This window comes from Venturia canescens, chromosome 1, assembly GCF_019457755.1.
Source record: "Venturia canescens isolate UGA chromosome 1, ASM1945775v1, whole genome shotgun sequence".
Taxonomy (NCBI): Eukaryota; Metazoa; Arthropoda; class Insecta; order Hymenoptera; family Ichneumonidae; genus Venturia; species Venturia canescens.
The window spans coordinates 26,277,050-26,303,381 of NC_057421.1; the positions used below are offsets into that span (position 1 = coordinate 26,277,050).

Genomic DNA, 26,332 nt, shown 5'->3' on the forward strand with positions numbered 1-26,332 from the left:
GTGACGGATCGTCAATATCAAATTATCTTTATACGAAGCCTTTTCAATTTATTTCGTCCATAAAGCAGAAAAACCAATATTTCTGAAGCGAAAGACGTATGCAAATAAAATTAGATCGAACAAATCGTGTGAGAAATAAGAAAAAAAAAAATAACAAATATCACTGCTCCGCCTCTAATCGAGTTAATTCCAAATAACCGGGCATAGGTGTATGCAAAAGTCACTCACTCAAGGCCTCAGAGTAACGCGTACATCAGAAGCATTTGTAGCCATGCTGGGTGTGGCGCTACGCTCGACACAATCTTGTGTAATTTGACCATGTTTTATGAACTCTCTGCGCCCTCGGATGAGCAGAGTAGGGCTCTCGGCCGTTGCCCTACGAAATAGGCCGTTTCACTCTCCCCACATTGTGCGTGCAGGCGTGCTCGCATGCGTGTGTGTTGTTGTTGTGTGTGTGTGTGTGTGTGTGTGTGCGTGCACTCGTGTCCTTATGAATATCGGTCTACTGTGATATTGACGAAATAAGGACCATGTCTGAGCGTGTCCCTTGCAAATGAAACGCCTTTGTCGATGAGAAGTGGCCTCTGCTCACGCTGTATATATGTAACGAGATGCATTCATGGGGAGACCACTCACCTCACATATTGAATAGTCCGGTACCATTGAATGCTTGATGATATGGGTATATATGAGACATCTGCAGATCCATTCGTGGATACGAGCCATATGAAATTCATGGGCAGCATGTTCGACCCTCATCCAGCAAACTTTTTATTGTATTATTTAATTACATGGAGTCTCCAGCCAGACCAAGCACCGTATCGATTTAAAGGAATTAAATGTTCATAAAATCACTTTGCATTGCTGTAACAGTAAAAATCTCTTTTGAACAATGCTTTCGCTTCGTCAACCATTTTCCTGTATTATATTTTTGTGGAAACTTAAAACGTGGATAATTCGTTGGAATACTTGCAGTTCGAACCGTCCTGCGAGAATGATATTTTTACGCTGTTGAAATACAACTGCAATTTTTAGGGCATATCGCTGTCGGTGCGGAATTTTGAATAATTTGGTAAGTGCGAGAAAAAGCAGTGCCAAAAAATCTCAATTTCTAATTCTGTAGCGTGGGGAAATACTTCAAGATTTAAATCAGATCGTATACGAAAGCTGTCGGTGATGAATAAAATTTGTAAATAACCGAATTGACCAGAGAGGTCAGAACAGATCGTGAAACGAGTTTAATGAGAAAAAGTTCCATTTTCAAACTTCTCATTCATGAATCGTGACAGAAGTTTTAAAATCGTGAAATTGCCACTAAATTGCTTCTTTCTCCTGCTTTGACGCTTCACCTTTTTTCGCATGTTTCGGATGGCAATCGCTGAAGCGGCGCTCGCCACCCAGGGGAGAGAAAAACCATTTCTACTCGACTTGAGCCCAGCCTCGGTGATAAAATAGTCGGAATCAGGCTCGGAGAAAAAATTGGGAAAACATCGCGGAAAGGCAAATTAAATTGTTACGCGAATTTACTGAATGTTAATTAATTTAATAAAAAGGGGTGAGAGTAGCCGCATGGGAAATCATATAATATTCACCACGTATGCGAGGACAAACGAACTTTTATGGAAACCAATATGTCGAACCAAGTCCGCTGGAAAATACGTCCGAGCCGAGAACGAAAAAGCCAAAAGACTGATCCCTTTTCGCTCAAGCGGGATGCCAATCACCCAATTTTTTGCATTGCACAATTATATTTACCGTTTCTATCAGTCAACAATTGATAACTTTATTAATTCGTACCAAAAGTTCTTGAATAATCACTGAATCTTTCACCACAAAGAAATTTTCAATCAATATCCTCCAATACGTCCCAGTTCCAAAAGTGAGCTTCGTCCTATTGCATTCCTTATGCCCAATAATGCATCAGCAAACGTTATGGAGCCGCTCCGAACCATGACGCTGAAGTTTGCAACGTTGGAGTCCAACGAAATGATGTAAAAAAACCCCTAATGATTCCAGTAATTCTCCAATTTTGTTACCTACCGAATTTGAAATTCGTAGTTTTCCAAGCTGCACCGATATTTCGTGAAATGAAAAATAATTGGTGAATTACAAATGTTTTTTCCATCATTTCGTTGGACTCCAACGTTGCTAACTTCAGCGTCGTTCCGAACCGGGGTTACTGAGTCCCAGACACATTTGAATGAGCCGAACAGGAGGAAAGTTTGATCCACAGTATTCATGGCACCGATGAATGATTTAGTCACATAACGAACATCGCAAAGATATTTTTATGAGAGGGAATGAAATCAGACTAAAAAAATAGGTCACATATTGAATCGGCTCCTATAAATGCACTAGTCTCCTTTTCTCTCTCATAGATATTGCATGATCTGCACCGCGTTACTATTCTATTCTATTAAACATCAGACGTCTCGTCAGAGTCGACTCATTGGCAAGTTCGTGCTTCGAATGAGTCCTTCTTCTCACGCGTGTCCGTGCGATATATGTATAGCAGCGCTGACACACAACGATAGCTGTCAAACAAACTCACGGATACTCCCCCGACGCGAGGAACATCACAAAACTCTAAATTGCCTACTTAATGAACGTAAAGTTTGAAAGTCTACGGTAATATTGGGATTACACAATTAATATAAGAGTTTTGTGTTTCCTTATCATTTGCTCGCGTACAAGTTACACATTGAGCTTCAACACGAAACGAGGAAGCGTTTCATAAATTGAATTTTTGAGCGAGTGCGCTACTGAATAGCGGAAAAAAATCACGACCGAGTGCACAGTCAACCGAGCGATTTGGCCAACTCGTCAAACTGCTATGTCGTGCTATTTAACATCGATTTAACACTTTTTATTGCGGGCGTTTTTCCTGTTTGCAACACGTACGTACACACACGCAACGCTCTCAAAACATATATATAGACACGCATTAAAAAGCCCTAACGACCCTAGTCACACGGGCTGCTAGTTATCGATATACAAGTACTTTTTATATTATTATGTATGCCTCTCGTTATGTACTCGCGGGAGGTTAACTTCGTTTTCGCAACACGTAACTACTCGCATGCTGGTAATATCGTACATGCTCGATGAGGCGCTGTATATATGGCTACGTTTGAGCCACCTGTATACTGCAAAAAGTTTGCGCACATGCGGGTACTGCTCCGGATATTTGCATCGCGGAAGCACCGGTAACGATAACCTGGAACATCACGCGATAACGTTATTCTCGGATGAGTGTATATCCCCACACATATTACTATATCGCCGAGTAGTTCAATCTCGCTTTTTTCGGTTCAATTTTTTTCGCATTGTTTATATAAAAAAAAAAGTATGTCGAAAGTTCAACTTTCTGTTTCTGTGTCGAAATTCGATCGATGACTGTTGCTCCTGTGGACCAGTCAATCCCGATGGATGTACTTGCGCGTCGACACTCGAAGGATAAACAATATTTGCGCTTTTCGTGTATACCATTATCCAGATTCAAAGTTCTCCATATTGCGCGATTAACGCGAACGTGTTTGTCAAATTTTTCGGAATGAGCAAAAATAAAGTGAAATGTTTGAAAAGCCAGCCGATCCCTGGCACGGTAACGACAAGTAAATTCGCACGTCGGAGTTAAGCGATTCTTCATTTTGTTATTCAGAGATAGCCCCGGTCGGTGAATCAGCGCACAATCGTTATTTTGCCGAAACGATTAATTTGATGATCAACACGAAGCTGTGATAGGATTTATCGCTCGAATCATCGCTAATCAGGGGAATTCGCGGAGGAAAATTACACGCTTTACCATGCATAAATAATTTTGTGGGAATGTACAAACTCCAGGTGATGATTCAGCTCAATTATTTGTCGAATGTTCCGTTTTTAAACAGGAATTCAATTACGCAACAACGTGTCTTCTCCGTTGAAACGCTTATCAATTATGTGTCATGCTGAACGCGAAAGACGCTCTGCCTCGTTTCGACGCCGTCTCAAATAGACAAAGTATTATAAATAAAGTATTAATATATATGCGTGCACCGTTAACGCGCTGCGAAGCGAATTGATACCGAGGGAGAGGACAGAAAAGAAAACGTGACGGGAGCTGCTTCGGATCTGTCAGTTCATATACGTGATCTCGAGCTGTCTGATGATCTTTAAAATGTGACTGAGCTGGGGCACGAGCGATCACGAACATCTGCTTCTATCCCGGAAAAAATCTCCGTAATTCGTAAGACGCGTTATTTGCGTCCGACTCGTGATGACTATAGACCTCCCTGTTTGATGTCTGTGACATATTTTTACGTAAGCGTGCACGATAGTGGGAAAGAGAAAGCGAAAGAGATACAGACGTCAAAATGGAATGAATAATCGGGACAAACCTAAACGGATTGCTGTTCATAAATCGTCGGGGAGTAGTAAGAAATTCATAGCAATTACGAAACGTCACATATAGTAATGGGGCAAAGAGCCATTATATAACAGCACATTCGAAAGAACCAAATTCTCGTTGGAGCCCTAAATTTTTCTCGTTTTGCGAACTCGCGGTTCATCCACTCGTTCGTCTCTCTCTCTCTCTCTCTCTCTCGTAAAACTTTAACGACTCGAACAAAAGGGTGGAAGGATGGCGAGTTTTAGAGAGCGATCCGCGAAAACGAAAAGACGTATATACAACCACCAAAGAGAACGTACAGAGTCAAGAGTTTATTGTTGCTTTTGTAGTAGCAACCCTCTCCATGTATCACAAACCCAAAGAGAAAAGAGAAAATATAACGGAGTTGCTCTGCTCTACGTTTCCTTTGTGATCTTTTGCACTAAACAAAACGGCTTTAGTCTATAACTCAGTATATTATCATACACATGTGCAACGATACGTGTTTGTATATACGCGAGCACAACCTCCAAATATTGGGGATTTCGCTTGGGCTGCAGATGGAAAAACATCGTAAAGGACAGAGCTCCAGACGAGATTTCGTACAGAAGTGTGCACACGCCTGGTTATAATTTTATACTCAAAAACTCAATAAATTCAAATTTCAGGTTTAATTAGTTCGCTCAACCGGCCTCGAGGAATTCAATAAGCTTATGAATTTCGAATAACAACCCCATCGGGCTTCCATTATTAACGTGAGATTCCGATTTCGTATGCACTATCGATCAGCCCATGAAATTTCACTATCCAAATATTTTCGATAATACCGATCGTCGGACGTTCCCGCGGAATGTTTTTCAGCGTCGATTCACTATTCTGCGCAGAAAATCGAAACATTCGCGGTTACACGGTTTTTTAAGAGGGCTTGAAAAATAAGCAAGTTTCACGCGAACGAAAGCTTCGTCGTATAAAAATATGAAGGGTCGACAGCTTACACCTGGTGACAATTGGATTGTATTTTCTCTCCTCTCTTCAATGATAACACCCGTTTTTTATTTCACTTAAGTGCGAATGAACTCCAGTGGCCACTTTTGTTTTTCAACAGATCCAATGAATCACCTCGGAGAGAGATCCCTGAATAATTATACGTGTGTGCCCGCGCTCGAACGTTCAACTGTGTAGTTGGTCTAATTGAGTTAGTTCGTAGGTTACACTCTGTGTTAGCCCCCGGCTCGATATGAAACCCCGCGAGGTTGGCGCTGGTCGTGCAGTTTAGTCGTTGCTGATGCTGTTCGACCAACGAGCCCATTGAGGCCAAAGGATGAGAGGAAGAGAGACGGAGAAAGAAAATAGGAGGAAAAGGAGGAAAAGCACTAAAAGTAAAGAAATTTTGTGCGGTCGCATACTCATGGGGTTGTTGGACCGTGCCAGTGCAGCCTCGGTGCATGCCTGCTCATCCTGTCGTTCCACCATCCTCGCTTATCTTCGATTATCGATGGGACATACGTTTATTTGAAGAACAAAAACGAAGAGCATGCAGCAGACCGAGATGTAAATATAACTATCAAGTATAAATGAAACTCGATGCAGTTTAGTCATGCCGAAGGCTTTGGGGAACGTTATTCAAAGGCGACCATGTATTGATAATCTCTATACACACAATGGGTGTAGTATCCGTACATAAACCTATGACTGTGAGTATAAGGGACTCTACCACGTGAAAAATAAAACGGAAAGTTACAAAAAGTTGTAATACCTTTCGCTGCTCCCTCCTCCCTCTCAATTTCCTTTTCCTTCTCACACGAACGACTCGGTTTACAGAATTATGTTTTATCGATATTTGTTCCGTTCGTGAATTCCATTATTATTTTCGATTCGTCTTTACTCTCGCGTATAGTAAACTTCTACAGTGCTCAATGCTCGTCCAAATGTTCCGTGCTATCGAGATATTTGTGCAATCACCGCGACTATGAGAGTACAAAAGTTTCGCGCGACTATAACGAAAATGACAAAACTGCAATCATAAAAAAACTGCTCATGCCGTAGAAATTATCAACACGCTCGCATTGAGCTTGTTTTTCGGAAAAATTTCACGAGAATCCTCCTCCAGTTGAACCACATTTTCTCTACATTTTTAATTTAGGCTTTCTTTTTCCACTTTTTACATCCTGCATTATTATAAATAACGAAATTAGGAGAAAGAGATGTGTATCCGCTGTTGTTCTTTGTCGACGTCCATCGAGTTTGTGGAAAACCACAAGGGCTGTGCTTGGAACTGTTGGGTGCAGGAGAAACAAAGATTGGAAGAACGAAGTCTGTGAAGTTGGAATGTGGTTTCTGTATTTATGAGTCCATTATCATCCTCTCTGCACCTACTAATAACTTTATCTAGCTTTACACGCTTTCTCTCTCTCTCTCTCTCTCTCTCTCGCATAATTCTCGCACATACGCACACTCTCTAAAAAACACGTACGAGAAAGGGTGCGTGTCAACGACATAAAACATTTCACAGTGAGACGAAGTTCGAACGTGAGTTCTGTACTTCCACGGATCTCTATGGTTTATACTTTTTTTTGTTTTTTAATTACACAACCAGCTTCAACTAAAACTTTGTAAACAAAAATAGAAATTACAAGTACAGCGAATTGAGATTTGAATTTCATAATGACGAAATACCTTTTCCATTACCTGACATGATTTCGGTACCAATATACCAAAGTTGATCTACATTTTATTCCTTTTGATTTCTTTCACAAATTCTATGGATGAGAGATAAAGCATTACGTTATCTGATTCCCGACAGAACAACTCGGTTACTCTTTGCTCGAAATTTAAAAAAAAAAAAAAAAAAAAACGTGCATGTGTTATTGGAATGAATTAGTTCTGTCGAATGTTTATTTTTTCATTGATTCCTTCCAAAGTGAAGAAATACTTGGTACTCACAGATCAAAGGATCTTCGAAAATGAGAAATACGTTTTTCCAACCATTTCGAAACTCTCCAATATCGGTATACAAGTTGATATTCTCGATTGCGTGTCGCCCCATAACCATGCTTTGGGTACAGATGTTATCGATGTAGAACATCACCACTTTGTGTGTTCGAACATATATTCGCTCTAAAAAGAAACGTATTACGAAACGAGTGCTTCTCGTGTACTGAAAACCCTTGTCGAAAAATGAAATAGCATTTTTTTCAAATTCCTCGTGTTTCCACGGTGAAATACTCGTGGAAAAATAACACACGCCAAGACTTTTTGAAGTGTTTCCGTTACTATAGGGATGGGAAATATCTCGATTGTTAATACGCTTTTTCCGCGATGTGCCCGTGCATATGTGTGTGCAAATCCCCTTCAATATTCCGCACGCCCGAGAAATTCTCACAATATTCTCCTTGTAACATCGACGTGTAAAATTTTCTCTTCGTTTCCATAAATCCATCTTGAAATGTTTAACTCTAACCGGGAATCATCGAACTTAGCGTTTCGGATATTCATCTTCAGGCTGATGACAAAAAACTGTTTGCTATCCCAATCATTCAACATTTATTTTACAAAAATGACTTTGAGAGCGACGCTGAAGTTTTCGACGTTGGAGTCGAACGCAATGGAGGAAAAAAACATTTGTAATTCATCAATTTTTTATTTCACGAAGTATCGGTGTAGGTTGAAAAACTACAAATTGCATATTCGACAGGGAACGAAATTGGAGAATTACTGGGATTAGAAGGTTTTTTTAGATCATTTCGTTGGACTTCAACGTTGCAAACTTTAGCGTCATCTTCGAGATTCGTCATTCATTTGATGATGACGGTACCACAGAATTTTCCAAGTCGCGAAAAAAAATTACTTGACCCTATTATTGAAACTCTCGTACGCCGATAGCAATTAAACTTCGAACAGCGAACAAAAAAAGTCAAAAACCGTTTTTCACCGTAATAGTACTTCAGTTTTACTATTTTAATAGATATTAAATTCCACTATGGAAATATACGAGAAGTGAAACATTTGTTGCAACGTGTAGTTTCTAGGAACGTAAATGTTAAAGGAATAAAAGTGAATATGCCCTGCCGTTACCAATAACTTGGAACGATCAAATTTACTTTTGACTCGTTAAGTTCATTTGTTGCATCATCTTTCATTTGTATATTTGTTACAAGAACAGTCGTTCTATGGTAACGAATTTTATTAAGATATTGTTATTTCAGTGAAAAGCAACTTGAAATTTCGAGTTATCAAGTTTTTTTTAATAAGATGCAGTAACTCTGTTCTGGAATTTACCTCGATGAATATTCCGAGTTTATTTGACTCAAATTACTCTCGTGTTTATTCAGTAACGAGAAGATTCGTATGTACCTCGCTGAAACATTACAAAGCCAGTGATTCCGATTCGCTTATCAGTGAGCCGATAACAAGCCAATGAAGAGTCGTGGATAATGAGGAATCTTTTGCCCGGTGCACTCGACGGACGTCCGAGTCCCGGTACAATTAGAAGCGCTCAAGTCGTGTAACTTTAACGCGACGAGCTCGTTTCACGTTTGATAAAATGCACGAGTAAATGCGGCGAAACCGGAATAATAAACCTCCGCCGGGCTGGGACGTGAAAAAGTGCGGGACAAGCCTCTTTCGAGGATAGTCCCGAGTCTGATTCAAGAACTAGTCAAAGGTACGCTCGTCTTTTTCCCCCGTGTACTATAAATAATGGCTCTCCAAGCGCAATGTCAAAGAGGCATAATAATGTTGAAACGTAGCGCGCAACGTAGCTACGTATACGAGAAGCTAATTTCACGTGCGCATTAACAAAAGAATTCACGACTACTTTGCCAATATATCTGTACACATATTTCTACGTATATTATGTAAATATGAAATGTATATTTATCCTTGGAAGATTCCTCATATACCATGATGAACCTCGTCTTATTATCGATTGTGAGGAACTCTGTGGCAAAGGTGAATGAAATAAAACATGCGGTGTTATAATGAGGTCGTACTGATTTTCTTTCCACATCAGAAATATGCTTTTACCATTCGACAGGATTTGTTTTTCATTACTGTTTGACGGAGTGGCATAGATTTTTTTCGCTTCGGTACGAAAAATATTCCAATTCGAGCAACATTCAACTTCGATTATTATTGGGTGTCTCTCTTTCGTTTTCGTTTTCGAATGAAAACGAGCCAACGCATTATCGATTTTCTATTTTAACGTTAAGAGTGGAAAACAATGTTTAAACGATACTCGAGGAATTTGAACGTTTCCGACTAGATTTAATGAATTTTTTCAAGAATCCTCGAATAAAAAGTCGCAGATTAGTTGAATTTTGATTGCAATGAAACTAGCTGTAAACGACACAGCATCCCTTTGCAATTCAATAAGAACGAGAAACTGAAAAACGTGCGGGACAAGATTTCCTCCTCTTCATAATCGCGCGGTGCGATATCACTGATAAACTGTGATACGCGCGATCGCGCAACAGAGAAAAGAGCAAAAGCACAGAGAGCGAGAGAGGAAAGAGGGTACCTTAATACAGTCACGATGATCACATCGACGCACAACTTCGTTAAAACTCTCACACGCGAAGAGGAAAATTTTCATCGTGTCACGAGCAGGAGTCTGTTGCACGGAAAATCTATGTGCGGAGTTCGTCCCCTTGCTCCTTTAAACATCGAGCACGTGTCAACGACATCCTCATCGTATAATGCTCCCTCTTTGGTAGATATCATAAACGCGGTCGTTGGACTGAGCAAACCGTCAGTTTTACGCGAGAATTTAACTTGAGAAAAAAATTCTTTTTAAACGGTTATTCCAGATATCTTATCTCTCCATTCAATTTAGGGAGTCAGTGAAGTCGTCTTCTTTAAAGTGTGTCATTCGGCGCTCCTTCATGGCTCGTTTCTCATTATAGAATATGATAATCAATAACTGAGAAAAGGCTGCTCGAGCTCATCGTCTAGATTTAAAAAGAAAGAGTTTCGACGTTAATGGCAAAGTGCGCCGTGTTTTTATGCTCGAGATTACCGAGCGTCACTTTAAAATTCAACTCGATCAATTTTAACAATCCGCAATGTGCAATCACAGCATCGATCAGGCTTGCAAAAACTTCATAATCCTAGTATTTTCGCATCATAAATAAAAGTATCATATAATATTACGTTCCGGAAACAAGATGTGCGAAGAAAAGTCCAGTTCACGCCTTAAATATGTCCAGCAGTGGCTAAAACGCGTTAGAATAAAAACTGTTTTTAGAAGAGATGTCAATAAAAATTAATAAAAATAATCTTTACGCATTGTTCACTAGTTTTTAAACTTTGTAAAAAAAATATTTCATTTTTTTTCAAAACTTACAACATAAAAAATCGCGTTTCCCGAAGCACTATGAAAAAAAAGTTTCTCCACGGTCTGCATCATTTCCTCTTGGAATGTTGATAGATCTGCAAAATCTAAATAAATTCTTGTAAAATAAAGTTGTAATTATAGGCTGTCGAGCCGGATTTTTGAAACTCGAAAAATTTAGCAATTTACGACAGTTAAAAAAAAAGTGTGCACTTTGTGTCGTAAATGTCACACTTTAATTATGTTTTATAAACATTTTTTAATCATAATATCAAAAATCCGACTCGACGCACTACAAATCAAACAATTTCGAATATTTAAAAAAAGGCATCAAAAAATGTTAAAGCTAGCCATGTTAAAAACATAACAAAAATAAAAAAATAATTGAACTCGAAAGATCACGTGTATGAGCATAGCGTTTCAATATATATAAGTATACATTCCGGGCATAAGAACTTTGCTTTAATGCTTTATTTCTCGATAACTATATAGAAGAAAATTTCGAAAAAAATTGGGCTTTTGCACGTTATCACCAAGTTTTATCAATTTCTTAACATTTGTTAACAGGTATCGAAACTCCTTAAAGTTTCCAGTGCGCGTCAAGCCTCCCGTTGGGCAGTCACGTTTTCCACAATAACTTTCGATCTATCCGGAATTTTTACAATCAATTTCCACAGAAATACGCCTAAAACTATGGAGAATAATAATCTGTAAAAAAAATCGATTTTTCGAAAGTTCTGGACGTATGCGAGTCCTTCAGTTGTGCACCGGATTCTCAGTGCGGTTGCGAATGGCAGGATTGATGAAACGATCGTAACGTAGCCTAGCGCGTATGTTGTGATCGTAAGCTATGTTTATAGTACATATATATCTGTATAATAGATGTGTCAGGATCGTTAGCATTGTACACCGTAGAAGAGGCGGATTGTTCACGCATCCTGCTGTCTCTCATCGTATCGTTGTCCCCATGGAAGGATTATGTCGTAGTTCGACTCTAAAGCCTATATATCATGTCTCCACAACTCGACATTTCACTTCGGAATAATTAATGCACGGAATCGGGGAGCACACTGGATATATGCTCGAGCTGCGAGCGTAAAAGGCATTCGTTTGAAGCCGATCACCGCAAAAGCATCGAAACAATACGCCTTTTCGTTTTTAACTTTAGTCGATACACGTACCGCAGAGTGTGAATGCAAATACACGTATTACCTGTTGGCGCTTCCGCACACCGAGAATGATCGCGTTATAAATCACATAACCCCATTCACCATCGCGAATAACAACCATAAGTTCCGAATAAATTTCATCAAATACATGCCATTCGATCTGCACATCGTAATAATTTCTCATACTCGTGATATTTTTCATATATTGGATTAACGTTGTTCACCAATCATGGAACGGTATTCGATTAAATATGCTCATTCGAAACGCTCTCGCGAGACCATTTCTCCAACACTTTCTGCTTTGTAATTATGTGCTGAGAAATTTTGTCATTGAAAATGTTTTCATTTTGGTTAATTGAGCGCGACCTTTAACGACAAATGACTCGATGCTTGAATCTTTAGTATCGTTATTATGACTGTCCTCGTACAGCTCTAATTTGTTAATTTGTTATGATCGCAGTGTTAATTACAAAGCAACATGCCAATGTGATGTTTATCCAGTGATATATATTCAGGATTTTCTACAAACTGATGAAACTCGGTGCAAATATCACGTTTTATACAACAATCGATCATCTCGAATTCGTAGCGTCATTTACGTTTCGTATACCAAGTAGCAAAGCTAAAATAGCTTTTGCTTTATCGATTATGTTCTCACGCGTTTATATTTTCTCTACCGCGGTCATAAGTATAAACAGGATGGAGACACTCAATGGGATGATACATCGATAGTGGAGATGACAAGGGGTGAAAGGTGTTCCGGCAATGTCTTTTCTTAGCGCACGTTTAGCTCGCAATCCCATTATCGACCTCGCGACTCATGATTATCGATCTCGACCCTCTTTCCGTATACATTTTCTACTGCAACATCGTCGAACGGTATAAATGAAAGTGTTTACATTTTTAACTGCTAATTCGATTGATACGACGCGGAAGTTCGTAATGTCGGAGTCCAACGAAATAAACGAAAAAGAGATTTTTAATTGGTCATTTTTTATTTCACGAATCATTGACGTGGCTTGAAAAATGACGAATTGCAAATTCGGCAACAAAATTAGAGATTTGCTGGAATTATTCGAGAGTATTTTTAGATCATTTCGTTGGACTCCGAAGTTGCAAACTTCAGCGTCACCGTTTATATCGGTTCGTTTCGAATGAGCTTGAGGTTTTTGTTACACCTCTAAAAATGGCTACTTCCAAATTGACACATCCCAAGTTGCCCAAGTGCAGGGGCCCCGGGTGAAAAATAGAGCTCCGCTTATTCTCTACAGATGAAAAAAAACGTGGTAAAAAATGGAAAAACGAAGGGAAAATATTTGCTTTGTTTAATATATCGGAATTGTGTCAGTATCCATATTTTTATACGCGGATTGGTTTTAATAGCACACTTTTTCCAACAATTCCTTCGTGTACTTCCGCACTCACGAGTGTAATCCATACCTCTCATCGTTGGCATTAAAAATGGGAACGGCGTGATGAGTAACAATTGTAAACGGAAATTAAATATTTTCAATGCTCATTATTTTTGGCACGCTTGTGTAAACGGTAAAATCGAATATCGATGATAAATGAAAGAGAGCAGAGTGTGGAGGTAACATTATAGACGCGTGCTTGTAATTATCATCGATGTGCTGTACGCTCTAGAGGCAAAAGTATCAACTTTCGATCCGATTCCCCCATCGATACGGGCGAAACAATGCAAAATATGGTAGAGAAATGCAGCCCTTTTGAATCCTCTCGTGGCTCCTGTTATTGGGACGTGATACGCTCGCCAATACACTCCCACGCGAAAGAAACAATTCAACGTGATTTCTGTACAAAATATTTCGTCCCGCGTTGTCGCTTATTTTGTGTGGAAATGTCAATGCGCTCTGCAGAGACTGGCCACCATTTCGTCGACCAGCCATTTCGATGAAAAGCAATCACGAGCGACGGAATGAAGCCACTCGAGTGTACAAAAATGATAATACCGTAAAAAAATCTGTAACTTATAGCTTCATACGTTATTAGACTCGCGTATGAATTGATAAATGAGTACGTCAATAAACGAAATTGATTTCTGATATTGACAATTGTTCAGATGCATGCGGATCATTTAAATGGACTGCATGGAAATAATATACACTCGACTTTTCGTTCAGAGAAATATCGGGCGCGTGAAAACAAGCATTTTCAACAATCCCGTCACACAAATATCGTTCCAGTACGCAGTAAATATTGTGTCCACGTCATCACGTATCTGCGTAAAAGCTCAAACAAATCATGGTCATACTGCGATCGGAACTTGATTAAAGGACGAACGCGCTATTTGTTCGAATTGAACTTCCCGTTTTTAATATTGTTAATCTTTCAATTTTTATTCTTGCCACATTCTTATTCTTCGATTAAGAAAATTGAGCGGATTACAGGGCGCTCGCATTTGCTCAACAACGGATTTCGTGCGTGGATCCATGTTGATGAATTTTCTTCATTCTACAAATGAATTTGCAAAGCTTTTGAATGAAGACTCGCGCGTTACTTTCTTCACCCCGCACACAATTCGAATGTTGAAGAAAACGTGAAGTGTGTTAAAATCCATACGTAAAAAATAATATTGAATACTAAACTTGAACCTCCGCAGCATAATCAGGTGAAATAATTTATGTATTCCACCACCGTTTTAATTCGACTGATGAGTTTCGGCTACCGTATATAATTACGAAGTAATTTTATCATTTCCTGACAAGCTGCGCACATAATCTCAAGTTTTTACGACAAGTGTAATCACTGTCGCGTGTGGCGGTTCGGTCAATTCCATTATCGTGACTGGATTAATTATACACGATATAAATAAAACTCTCCAGCTAATCCGTCTATATAACCCTATAATCGGCTTTGTTTTTATATTCTTGTTGCAGCGAGTGGTACGAGATTGAGGCATTACAGGCACTTGGACGTGAGATCACAGTTCCTAAGCGAGACGGAATTACTGGTGAGTGGCTTTTCGAATTCCTCCCTTTTTTTCCCCATTCTTATTTTTCTACCTTTTTACAATGCTTTCTTTATTCGATTTACTTCAGTGAGGGCCACTTTCTATGCTCTGAAAAACGCTCTAGTTTCGAGTGAAATAAAAAGAAGAAAAAAAATAACAACAACACGCGTAGATCTATGTACACACACAGCAGCACATACATTAAAGATACTTCGACTTATATACTACATCCATCACAGTCTCATGCTTTTCTTTATCACCCACAAGTATACATATATATATATGATACCACACACACACATATGGATATAGAAAGATTGGAAGAGACTGGCCCGTCTCTAGATATCTATGTTCGTATGAGCCTTGAGTCCGGGACCTCCAAGCCGACTGCTGTGGCTTGCGGGTAATGGAATTGTCTGCGATTTTACCCGTTCGCTTAAATATTTATCCAACCCAGGTGTAACCGCGCTTGGGACTGCTGCGGGTGTGGTGACGTTTTAACAGGAAACGCAGAACCCGCGTATACGTGTATAGGACAACGCGGTGTTAAATAATCTATATCGTTATAAATATCGGGCATTGCGCCGCGCAACCCCATTACTGTAGCTCGACATCGACATGACAAATCTGAGGAACGACGGAGAAAATAAAAAAACGTGTAATTTTTTTTCATATGGTAGATTTGATTTATGGCGTACGAGGCGGTAAGAAAAATAGGATCGAGTCGCAAGACTTCGGACGCGTTGAGATGAAAAAAGAAGCGGTAAAAAATGAGAGATTAAAAAATGGAGTTGAGGAAAGTAACGAATGAAAAAGAACAACGCGGCTCGTATACGAGCCAGGTTCCGACTCAATGTTTGCTATACTCACGTTTGCATATACGTATATGCAATTATCGAATGAAAAATCACGCTCAAGCGAGTGTAACGGTTCGGGATCCCGACGAGGCAAATCAGATTCATGATCTGTAATTCCGATCTTGCAGTGGCCTGGTTGAGGTCTTTAAAGGACGATGAATAATTTGAAACTCGTGGCCTCGACTCTCCGCGCCTGCCTGTTCAAACCAACTCCCACAAACCAGCTGTACGAGCGTACCAAACTCCCCTGTATTGCTTCCCCCGTTTTTTATTCTTACCGCAGGTATATACCTATATGCGGCTTACTCGAGAGAGATTCGGAATGAAAGGACTCGCTTCGAACCTCCCCAACGCGCCAAAACCTCCGCTTTCCAGCCCTTCCTCACACCTCCTACGGAAAGCCTGTACATCCGACTCGTTTCTACCTTACGACTCCAATTGTACCAAGATATTTTACGAAAAGCCTCTTGAATAATTTCCGCGCCACTCCGTCACTCCCCAAGACGTGGCCCACTCTCTTGGAGTACTTGCAGTAATCATTGCACCGGGTATATATCGAAGTAAAACATAGTTTGCACTGTACGTACATTCCCCTAAGCTCGTACGTTATGTCTCTCGCGGAACACTTCGAATTCTGCCGTTACTCAAAGATCATTGAGAACTTTAGCAATTCAACGATATACTTGCAGAATTCAATCTTTCGTCCTCGCTCTCATTATTTCGATGGGTAGATGCAACAAAACATCGAGTGTGCTTTCCCTCAAAAGCGGGTGTTTACATTTTCCTTCGCTATTGCGTTTTAGAACAGTCGACGACGCGTAGATTTGTTTTCTCACTCGAATCTCCCGTGGCTATAAAACACCGATTCAAAAGCGCTTTTAAGAGCCTCAATGTATTCTAAAGAACCGCAACGTTTTTATTAATCGATCGCGATTCACTGCTTTCTCGCATTTTTATTCCCGTACATTTTGCTATACCGAGGATTATTATTTCGAATATAATTCTTCCAGTTTTTTATCATTCGTATAAGCAATAATTCGAACGAAATTTATTCCGGACGGATATATATTTCAACGTCATTTTCCATTGGTAAGACGAAATTCGATCCGTAGGCAAATACAGCGATGAAGAAAATCGTTACTCGGAGCCGATATATCACGAAATAATAATTGGACTCAATTATCGATAATACTCATATTTGCTCTCAATCGAATAACTATCAACACGAACTGTCACAGATTTAGTTGCAAAAATAATCGTTCAAACACAAAAGAACTTGAGTGTTTTTTCGAATAAATATTATTTCATGATAAAGATTAGCGGCCACTATTACGCCAGAGTTACGAATATTAATAGCGAAGGTTTTTTCATACGCAGTGATTATTCATTCCAGTTTGTTTCACGCTATTCGTGGATACGGTGGACAAGAAAAAACGCTCCGATGAATTCATATACGTACACGCGACTTTGTCTGTGCCGGCGAGTGGGTTAATAAATTATATTAATGTTCTGCGAGAGAAGGCATTCGTGTGAAACGAAAGCGGTTAAATGCAAAAGACACATTTTTCGTGAGCAACGATATAAGTACATTATCCTCATGCAAGCATAAAAATAGGGAAATATTGTTAAGCTGTTTATCCATAGGCCGTGAGGATTATTCGAAGCCTGATGTATCGTTTTTATAGTATAAAAATACTTTTTTAATTGTCCCATTAGCGTATTGAATTAATTCATAATGGATGAAACGATATGAGATAAAATGCATATTTGCGGTCGCAATTAGGTCAAATTTTCGAAAAAATTTGAGCGGTATGGGGAGCAAAAACTTGATTAAATATCGTATGGAGGAAAACTCAGTTACACGGCATAATTTTAATATTGAAATATCGAAGGATCATTATTCTGCTGAAGAATCAACTACACTGAAACTTTTTATCCAGTGAAATACATTTTCATTCGTTTTTTTCATCATTGCCATTGTTTCCAATGTTCAGGCTCAGACGGATGACAATCACAACCACAAACCAGTGTTCTCTAATTGTTCGAGATACGCACCGGAGGTTAACGAAGAAGAGCCCGCAGGTACCCAGGTCATTCAGGTGCGAGCCGAAGATCGCGATTTGCCAGAGGAAGGAGGTGAGCTTGATTTTCATAAAATTTTTCAATAATGAAATGCAGCACGCACGAACACTGCAAACCAAATCGTGTTGAAGTTGGACGTATTAAACGCAACGTTTTCGTCCATCCGATAAAACTCCACAGTGCCAGCAGCAGTTGCATTTCAGTGAAATTTTGTCGTGTACCTTAACGAAATTGTTTTGACGAATACCAACAATGTCCAACCAAATAACTAAAAACTTCAATGAAGTCTGGATTTCCGTGAACGAAATAACTGACGCACGTCCACAAAAAGTACTTTTAAAATAATTGAACAATACAGTGAACATTCTCGGATCAAAATCCACAATGAAATTCTTGAAATTTTCCCTAACAACAAAGCATATTTATTTCAATTGAAAATTCTTGGAAAGCTTCGTATTTCCAGCGAAATTGGTAACTCCGTTCTGCTCGAGCTCCATTATTATGCAACCTAATAAACGCTCGTCCAATTTTCCCTCTGTTTACTGAATAATGAACGGAAGCAAGAAAAAAAAAGCAGAATCGATTGATTGGTTATATCCTGAATTTCTTTACACCTTCCATCATTTACGATGACTAAAGTAACGATCAAAATCTTTTTTTCTAGGTACGATAACGTACAGTTTCGTAACCGCCCCCGGTGAAAAGCTCAAATTCGAAATAAACAACAGAACCGGCTTAATCAGGACCACTCAAGTCCTCGATCGTGATGAACCGGCCCGAGAAAAAGAAGCGTATCTAACGGTTTTGGCAACCGACAATGGTAGACCCCAACTCGATGACGTTTGCACTTTCAAAGTTACGATCAAGGATGTCAACGACAATGCTCCAGTTTTCGACAAAGTGGTGAGTTCTTTAGAAACTAATAATCTACCAATCTCCTCACACTTCATTAATACTATTTTTTTCGTCGATTTATATTGAATTTAGATATTTTTAACTCCAGCTAATATTCGATTACAGACAGATCTAGTTGCATTGTATATAATTGAAGAAGAGAAACAAAATAATTTATTTCATTAGAAATGTTAATCTGTAGTTTCATATTGACAAAAATAGTCTCCTTAGATATCGAAAAATGTTTATATCTTTCTATTTGAATTCTCGTTCGTATTCGTTGATCCCTCTTGAAGATTCTCTTAATGAAAAAAAGCAATGTTTCTCTCTATTATTAATTGCATTTACCCTAAAAAATGCGCAATTTTCCGCTCAGTTGCATACCGCTAGTTGATGAGGTGAGGTAGAAAGCATCATTTTCATTAATATTAAGTTCGACGGAATATAAAATAAGAGAAAATGTCATAATCGCATTCCGATAGTTAATGTGCTAGCTAAAAAGAAAAATTTCGTAATAAGAAACGATCGCATCCCGCGACTAACAAAAGTACTATGCCTCGATATTTTCTTTTGTTTTTGTTTTTTTTTCTCTCAAATCAGGTCTTACGTGGACACTCGTGGAAGGTTGGTCTTGAGTCGTCGAGTGTTAACCTTCTTATGCGTTTTTATCGATGTTTCAATGTCTCGTGTGTATGAAAAGCAAAAAAAGAATGAAAAAGGAATTTTATTTGAAAACAAATTGAGGCACTGAAAGCAAGAAAAACAAAATCTGCACACTCACGAACGCATACGCTATTCCATCCATTTTTATTTATTCTTTTTTTCCAACTCTCATCTATGCGTATTTGACGGAAGCTTTGTTTTTTCATCGCGATTGTATTGCGTCACGAGTTTTTCGTATTTTTTTGTCACTGTGGATACCACGCAGTAGACTCAACAAAAGCCGATGTGTCGAACGTATTGAAATCTTGCCGAACGAATGAACGATCTGTGGACACATACGCTTCTGCTCCTCATCCATAGTTCATTCCCGTTGCCCAATCGTCCGAGTGTCGTATTCGATTGCAATCGTTCCGAGGCCAATTTGTCACTCGAGCCATCGCGAAATCCTACTTCCTTTCCTTCGTATCAGTCAGCACCAAAATTTTATTCATCCCATTTTTTGCTTCACTTTGGATTATAAAAATTAATTCGCCCCCATTCGTCATCCGAACTCCGGTCGTTACTATTACGATCTTGGTGATCCTACCTGCGTCACGTGCCCATCAATTTTGCCGGAATTTATGGAATTTATATTTCTCTACCTAATTTGTTTTTTTTATTTTTTTTTTTTTTTTCAACAATTTAACTTATCAAGCATATCCAGAGAACCCATTTGATCAGCTGACAATTAAACAAAATCGCCGATCAATCATCACAGCAGTGAAAAACAAAACAGCATTCAAATTTTTTACTCGCAAACCTTCTATTTGAAACAACATCGAATTGAATTGAAAAAAAAACGAGATCATGCTGTGAAAAAATCAACCAATACTCTTCCCATTTGCCCTTTTTTACGGTATTCAGCACGACAATGCACAACTCTTTCAAGTCATTAATTTGAAAATGAGTTTTTCATATTAGACATTTGAATTATTAGCAAATGGAGTTTGGATCTTTGATTTTTCGCCATCGTCGTTATAGAATTTCCATCATTAATTTTCCAGTTGCATGCACGTATCATTGATCAAGAATGCGGTACTTTTCGCATGAATTTCTTCCATCGATCTGTGCACCCTGAAAAAAACGATTTCTCACTCAGTGCTCTTATGCGTAACGATATTTCAATATGCAGTTGCTCGTCAGCTGCTGCAAAGCATGACTTTTCAAGTGATCGAATTCACGACGAATAAATTGATAAAACACCGTAGAAGTACCGTTACTAAATTCAGTTTATTTCACGAGGAATTTTTTTTCTTCTGTGCACTGCATGGGACTAAAGACAAAATTGTTTTTGTTTTGCGTGAGTTTGCCTCACGAGTGTTCGAACGCATTCCAATGCGACGGATTTCCTCATCTCTTGTTCTCGTGTTCATAGGCGTATACGGAATCGGTGCCGCAAGATTTGCCGCCGACCGGGGAAGTGATGAGGGTTTCGGCGACCGACATAGACGACGGCAATAACTCGGTCGTCGTTTACAGCCTCTTTCCAAAGAGGCCCGACGACGGTGCTTACTTCCGAATCGACAACAGCACCGGCGTCATTTTTTTGACTAAGCCGCTGACAGTGAGTAACTATTCGAAGACGATTCAGTCAACCGGAAATTTGGTAAACGTTAAACACTAACGAGAATGTTCTTCCTGCAGCAAAATCCCGACTACAAGTTCAGCATGACTGCCAAGGCCCAGGATCTCGGTAGAGAGCCAAAAGCCAGCGTTATCGATTTGGACATTCGAGTGGTCGAATCACACAAAAAGGCACCGACGTTTTTACCGCGTCCCCAAGAACCACTCAGACTCCGAGAAAATTTTAGCGACTTCGACACGAGTCTCGTAAGGCTCGAAGCTGTATCTAATATTGACGACAGTCAAGATCTCATATTCGAGCTCGTACCCGGACGTACAGAGCAGACGAACAAAGGAAATACCTTCAGGTAAGAGAGCACAATTTTTCAAATGCATCGACGCATTACCAAATTCAGGAAAAATTCTATGACTTTTTCGTTTAAGTAAATTTTCACATCATCTCGATTGGGATTCACGTTTTGTTGTTATCGATCGGAGAGGGTTTCACGACACTCAAAAAAATAGCAAAAACTTCACATTGGGAAGAATCTAGAAATCACTTATAGGACAACCGCGCCTTTGGGAATTTTTGTATGGCAGTGTCACGCACGCTTACGTTTTTTTAAATTTTTTCGATTTTCTCGTCACCGCGTCGAACGATGTATCGAATGAACGTTTTTTCCCCCCCCTCCTTATTATTATTCTTATTCCATTTGATCGAATTTCCCGCTTCTATTTTTAGATTGGAATCGACGAAGAACATAGCCGACATAAAACTCGCTCAGCATCTGGATTACGAGAGCAACACCGAGTACACGCTTATCGTTCGTGTTCAAAACAAATATCAGCTAGCCGCCGAGACTGTTATTAATGTAAAAGTATTGGATGTGAACGACAATATACCGGTTTTCCGTGAAATGGAAAAAGGAAGCGTGCTAGAAAATGAGGCAGCCGGAGTACCGGTTATGCAAGTACGAGCCATCGACGCCGATGGCACATCCGCCCACAATCAGGTAAATTTGTCAACTGTTTTATTCGATCAAATATACATACTTTAATTTTTTTTTTTCAATTCTACGTTGGAGGCGTTGCATTTTCGCCATATTTGGAAGACGAATTTGTGAGCCATCGAAAATATTTAGACTTTTCCTTGTGTGCGAAAAATTTAATCGATCGAACAAAATTCAATGTTGCACAATAAAATTTTGAATATTACGACAAGTTACTTTAAGCAACGGGTGTAATACAGCTATGAATATGAAGATGTTTAAGAATAATGAATAATAATGGATTGTAAAAATGTTTTTTTCAGGTCACTTACGAGCTGGACAATTTCAAAAATCTCTTTGCGATCGATCACCAGACCGGTAACATTACGACTCTGACGACTTTCGATCGAGAATCCGAGGATACGTACAACGTGAAAGTAATAGCGGTGGATAATTCGCCGAGCGCACTTTTTAAAACGGGAGAACACAACAAGGGTCAACAAGTGTTCCGTATTGAAATTGCGGACAAGAACGACAACGCGCCCCACTTCACGCAAGCGGTTTACACGGCAAATTCGATCCTGGAAAATGCAAACATAAACGCACCAGTTACGGAAGTAAAAGCTATCGATTCGGACACGGCGAGTCCGGTGACTTACAGTATCGTGGCTGGCAACACGGACGACAGCTTTTACATCGAAGGCACAACCGGAAAAATTCGTGTAAAAAACCCGCTTGATTACGAGCAAATAACCGAATACAATTTGACGGTTAAAGCGTTCGACGGTTTGTTCAACGATACGGCACAAGTGAAAATATTTATTGAAAATGTAAACGACAATCCACCGATATTCGAGGATTTCGAGAGAAATCCAAAAATCGTGGAGGAACAATTGGTCGAAGGTTGCGTTACGAACGTCGTCGCCTATGATCCGGATATAAAAGATCGTCACGCCGATCAGCATATCGCTTATTTCATAGTGAAAGAGGAGCAACAGCCCCTGATCAGTATTGACAAAACTGGATGTCTCACGTTGCGAAAGCCTCTCGATCGAGATCCACCGAACGGTTATCCTATGTGGGCAATATTGGTGATGGCCCGTGACGAAGATGGTTCACCAACAGCGTTGCGAGAGCTCGTAACCGTCAACATAACCCTCGAGGATATAAACGACAATGCACCTTTCCTCGACATGCAGCAACCGGTCGTGTGGGACGAGAACAAACCTCCTGGTAACGTCACCAAACTGAAAGCCCGTGATTACGATTCCGACAAAAACGGGCCGCCCTTCGAGTATCGAATCGACGACTCCGCCGATAACGAAATACACACAAAATTCTATATTCACGAAGACGATCTGTACGCCCGTGTCGAATTCGATCGTGAAAAACGTAAGAGTTACGACATCCCAATCGCGATCACCGATAGTGGTACACCGCCGCAAACCGGTACATCAACTTTGACCGTTATAATCGGTGATAAAAATGACAATGCGATGGAAGAAGGCTCAAGCTCGATATTCGTATACAATTATCGCGGTGAAGCGCCTGACACGAAAATCGGACGTGTTTACGTCGATGATCCCGATGATTGGGATTTGCCGGATAAACACTTTGCCTGGGTGTCCACCCACGAAGGCTTCCTCCTCGACACCAGCACGGGCATGATAACCCTCCTTTCCGGCACCTCTAACGATACCTTCAACCTGAAATTCCTCGTTACCGAGGATAGCCCGGAAGTTCCACGACACGAAGTCTATGCTTACGTCAATGTCACCGTGAAAGAAATACCCGAAGAAGCTGTCCTGAAATCTGGCTCTATACGATTTTTCGGTATAACCGCCGAAGAATTTGTCGAACCCATCAAACCCCGCGGCAGTAAAAAGGATTTATTCCAAGAAAATTTGGCGAAAATGCTCAATACTTCCATAGACAATGTTGATGTTTTTACTGTTCTGCATTCCCCGCATCACAACAACATGTCTCTTCTCGATGTCCGATTTTCCGCTCACGGATCCCCTTACTACGCTCCCGAAAAGTTGAACACTATTATAGCTCAAAATGCGGAGAGAATAGAAAAAGATATGGGGGCTGATATTTTGCTTATCAATATCGATGAGTGTCTCTTTGAAAAGCTTCATTGCAACAATTCCTGTCGAAACTATCTCAATCCCAGTAACGAACCCTACGCGGTTTATACCAACACCAGCTCTTTTGTTGGCGTACGCGCCGTCGTTGATCCTCTATGCACGTGCCACATTGCCGAACCCATAGTCTGCCTCAACGGTGGAACTCCTCTGGCTGAGCGTTGCGAATGCCCGCCTCATTACGAAGGCCCGAGATGCGAAGTTTTGGGTATCGGATTCCAAGGCGACGGTTGGGCTGTTATGCCTCCACCCGGACAAGCATGCGATGACTCACACTTGGGTAAGAATCTGAAAACATGTTTTTTCTTTCCATTGATTAATTGATTATTGTAAAGCGCTAAATATTCTGTTCTGAATTATTACAATTTCAAAATGTTGATAAAATGGAATTTAACAATTATTGACGTATATCAATAATTTTAAATCGACGTATATTTTTTGTTTTAATTCGCAGGTCTCGAGTTGACACCACAGGTTGACAATAGTCTTGTTTTTTATTTTGGACCAATGAACTACAGACCGAAATTGGGAATAAGCGATTTTATGTCGTTGGAAATCGAAAAAGGTTATCCAGTTTTGTATGTTAACTACGGTACTGGAACTGTGAGGCTCGATCACAATCTGATCAAATTGACCGATGGCAAAAGTCATAGGATCGATGTTTATTGGACAAAAACCGTGAGTAGCCGTCATTTCGCCATGAAATACCAATGCTACAGTGGGCAGAGACCATGATAACAGTACTGCACAAGCAAAATACTATTATGCGTATTTTCATCCCTAGGCAATCGAAATGAAAGTCGACAATTGCGGAATTTCGGCTTGCATGAGTCTCAAAGCCCCAGCTGGAAAGAACGAATTTTTGAATGTTAACAGCCCTCTGCAAATCGGTGGTGTGATGAGCGATTTGAGCACACTCGCTTCGAACCTCGAATGGAAACACACACCAACGAATAAAGGCTTCGTCGGATGTATACGCAACATGACAATCAATGGGAACGTACGTAATTCTACGACAGATTTTTTTCGTTCTATTACAATCGAAAACGTTATAAAGCACAATTTCCTATTTTTATATAAGTAGTTTCTTCAATGAAATATATTGTCAGAGCTACAGATGATTCGAAAGATTTTTTAATTCTTCAAAAACTCCAGGAATTGTTAAGGTTCTACTGGATTAGAAATTTTACTGAAATCATTTTCTGAGATGACACAAACTTCTCATTTACAAACGTTTAATTTTTTTTTTTTTATATATCGCAGACGTACAACTTGGGTATGCCAGCATTGTCGAGAAACGCTGATCCAGGATGCGATAATGCAACAACACAAGCCGTATCTTTCGGAATTGATACGAATTTCCTCGTTGCTATTCTCGTGTGTATAGCTGTACTCCTCATTCTTCTACTCGCCGTAGTTGTACACAGAAGGAAACGTGATGATTTATACAAAGACATGGACGACATAAGAGAAAATATCATAAACTACGAAGATGAGGGTGGTGGCGAAGTTGACACGGGATACGATTTGAATGTCCTCAGGAGAATTTACGACGCACCGCCATTAGATTCTAAAATTGCGCCTGCAGGAATTCAAACGAGAGGTCAGTATTTACTAGAAGCCAGATAAAATATTTATTCACTTGAACTTTTCACAGCAAATTTTGAACATTGTCAAAAGACCAAATCGGAGTAGATCTAAATTTGACTAGCCTTTTTATCGTTTTATCCCAATTACGCAAAACCCAAAAGTTCAACAAACTGATCCCAAGAAGCCAATATTGTATTCCATTAGTACGCTCCGTTGTTAGTATCGAGAATTCGAGCGATTCTTGGATTCTGAAAAATGTTGACATGTTCCCTGACTATGAAGGACGGAGCCATCAAACTCTAATTTTCATCTTTTTTCATTCTAGTTCCAGACGAAGTGCCAGATATTTGTGGATTTTTGGACAGCAAGAAAGAAACATGCGACAAAGATCCAGACACGAATCCATTTGACGACGTCAGGCATTATGCCTACGAAGGGGAAGGAAATTCCGATGGTTCCTTGTCGTCTCTTGCCTCTTGTAAGTTTAATTTCACGAACTTCTCCAGAGAAACACTGGGAGAAACAAATTTAAGATATTCTCCTAGGAATCATAGCATTTGTATAGGCGTCCTGAAGTTATTGATATTAATATAAAACGTAATTTGAATTTTTATGAATGTGAAATTAAATTTATTTGATTCGTCGTAACCCAAATCTCGCGTTCGAAT

General features: G+C 39.7%; 1 protein-coding gene across 1 annotated transcript in view; it reads left to right on the forward strand.

Annotated features, from left to right (window-relative positions):
- The window catches only part of shg (shotgun), a 125,528-nt gene that overhangs the window by 94,097 nt on the left and 5,099 nt on the right, over positions 1-26,332 (forward strand). Inside the window, exons 2-12 of the mRNA XM_043411293.1 lie at positions 14,767-14,840; positions 17,692-17,833; positions 18,444-18,682; positions 20,751-20,939; positions 21,020-21,306; positions 21,681-21,951; positions 22,251-24,354; positions 24,529-24,752; positions 24,859-25,074; positions 25,338-25,677; positions 25,990-26,142. Coding sequence (XP_043267228.1) covers positions 14,767-14,840; positions 17,692-17,833; positions 18,444-18,682; positions 20,751-20,939; positions 21,020-21,306; positions 21,681-21,951; positions 22,251-24,354; positions 24,529-24,752; positions 24,859-25,074; positions 25,338-25,677; positions 25,990-26,142 — 4,239 coding nt within the window. The remainder of the gene's footprint in view (positions 1-14,766; positions 14,841-17,691; positions 17,834-18,443; positions 18,683-20,750; positions 20,940-21,019; positions 21,307-21,680; positions 21,952-22,250; positions 24,355-24,528; positions 24,753-24,858; positions 25,075-25,337; positions 25,678-25,989; positions 26,143-26,332) is intronic.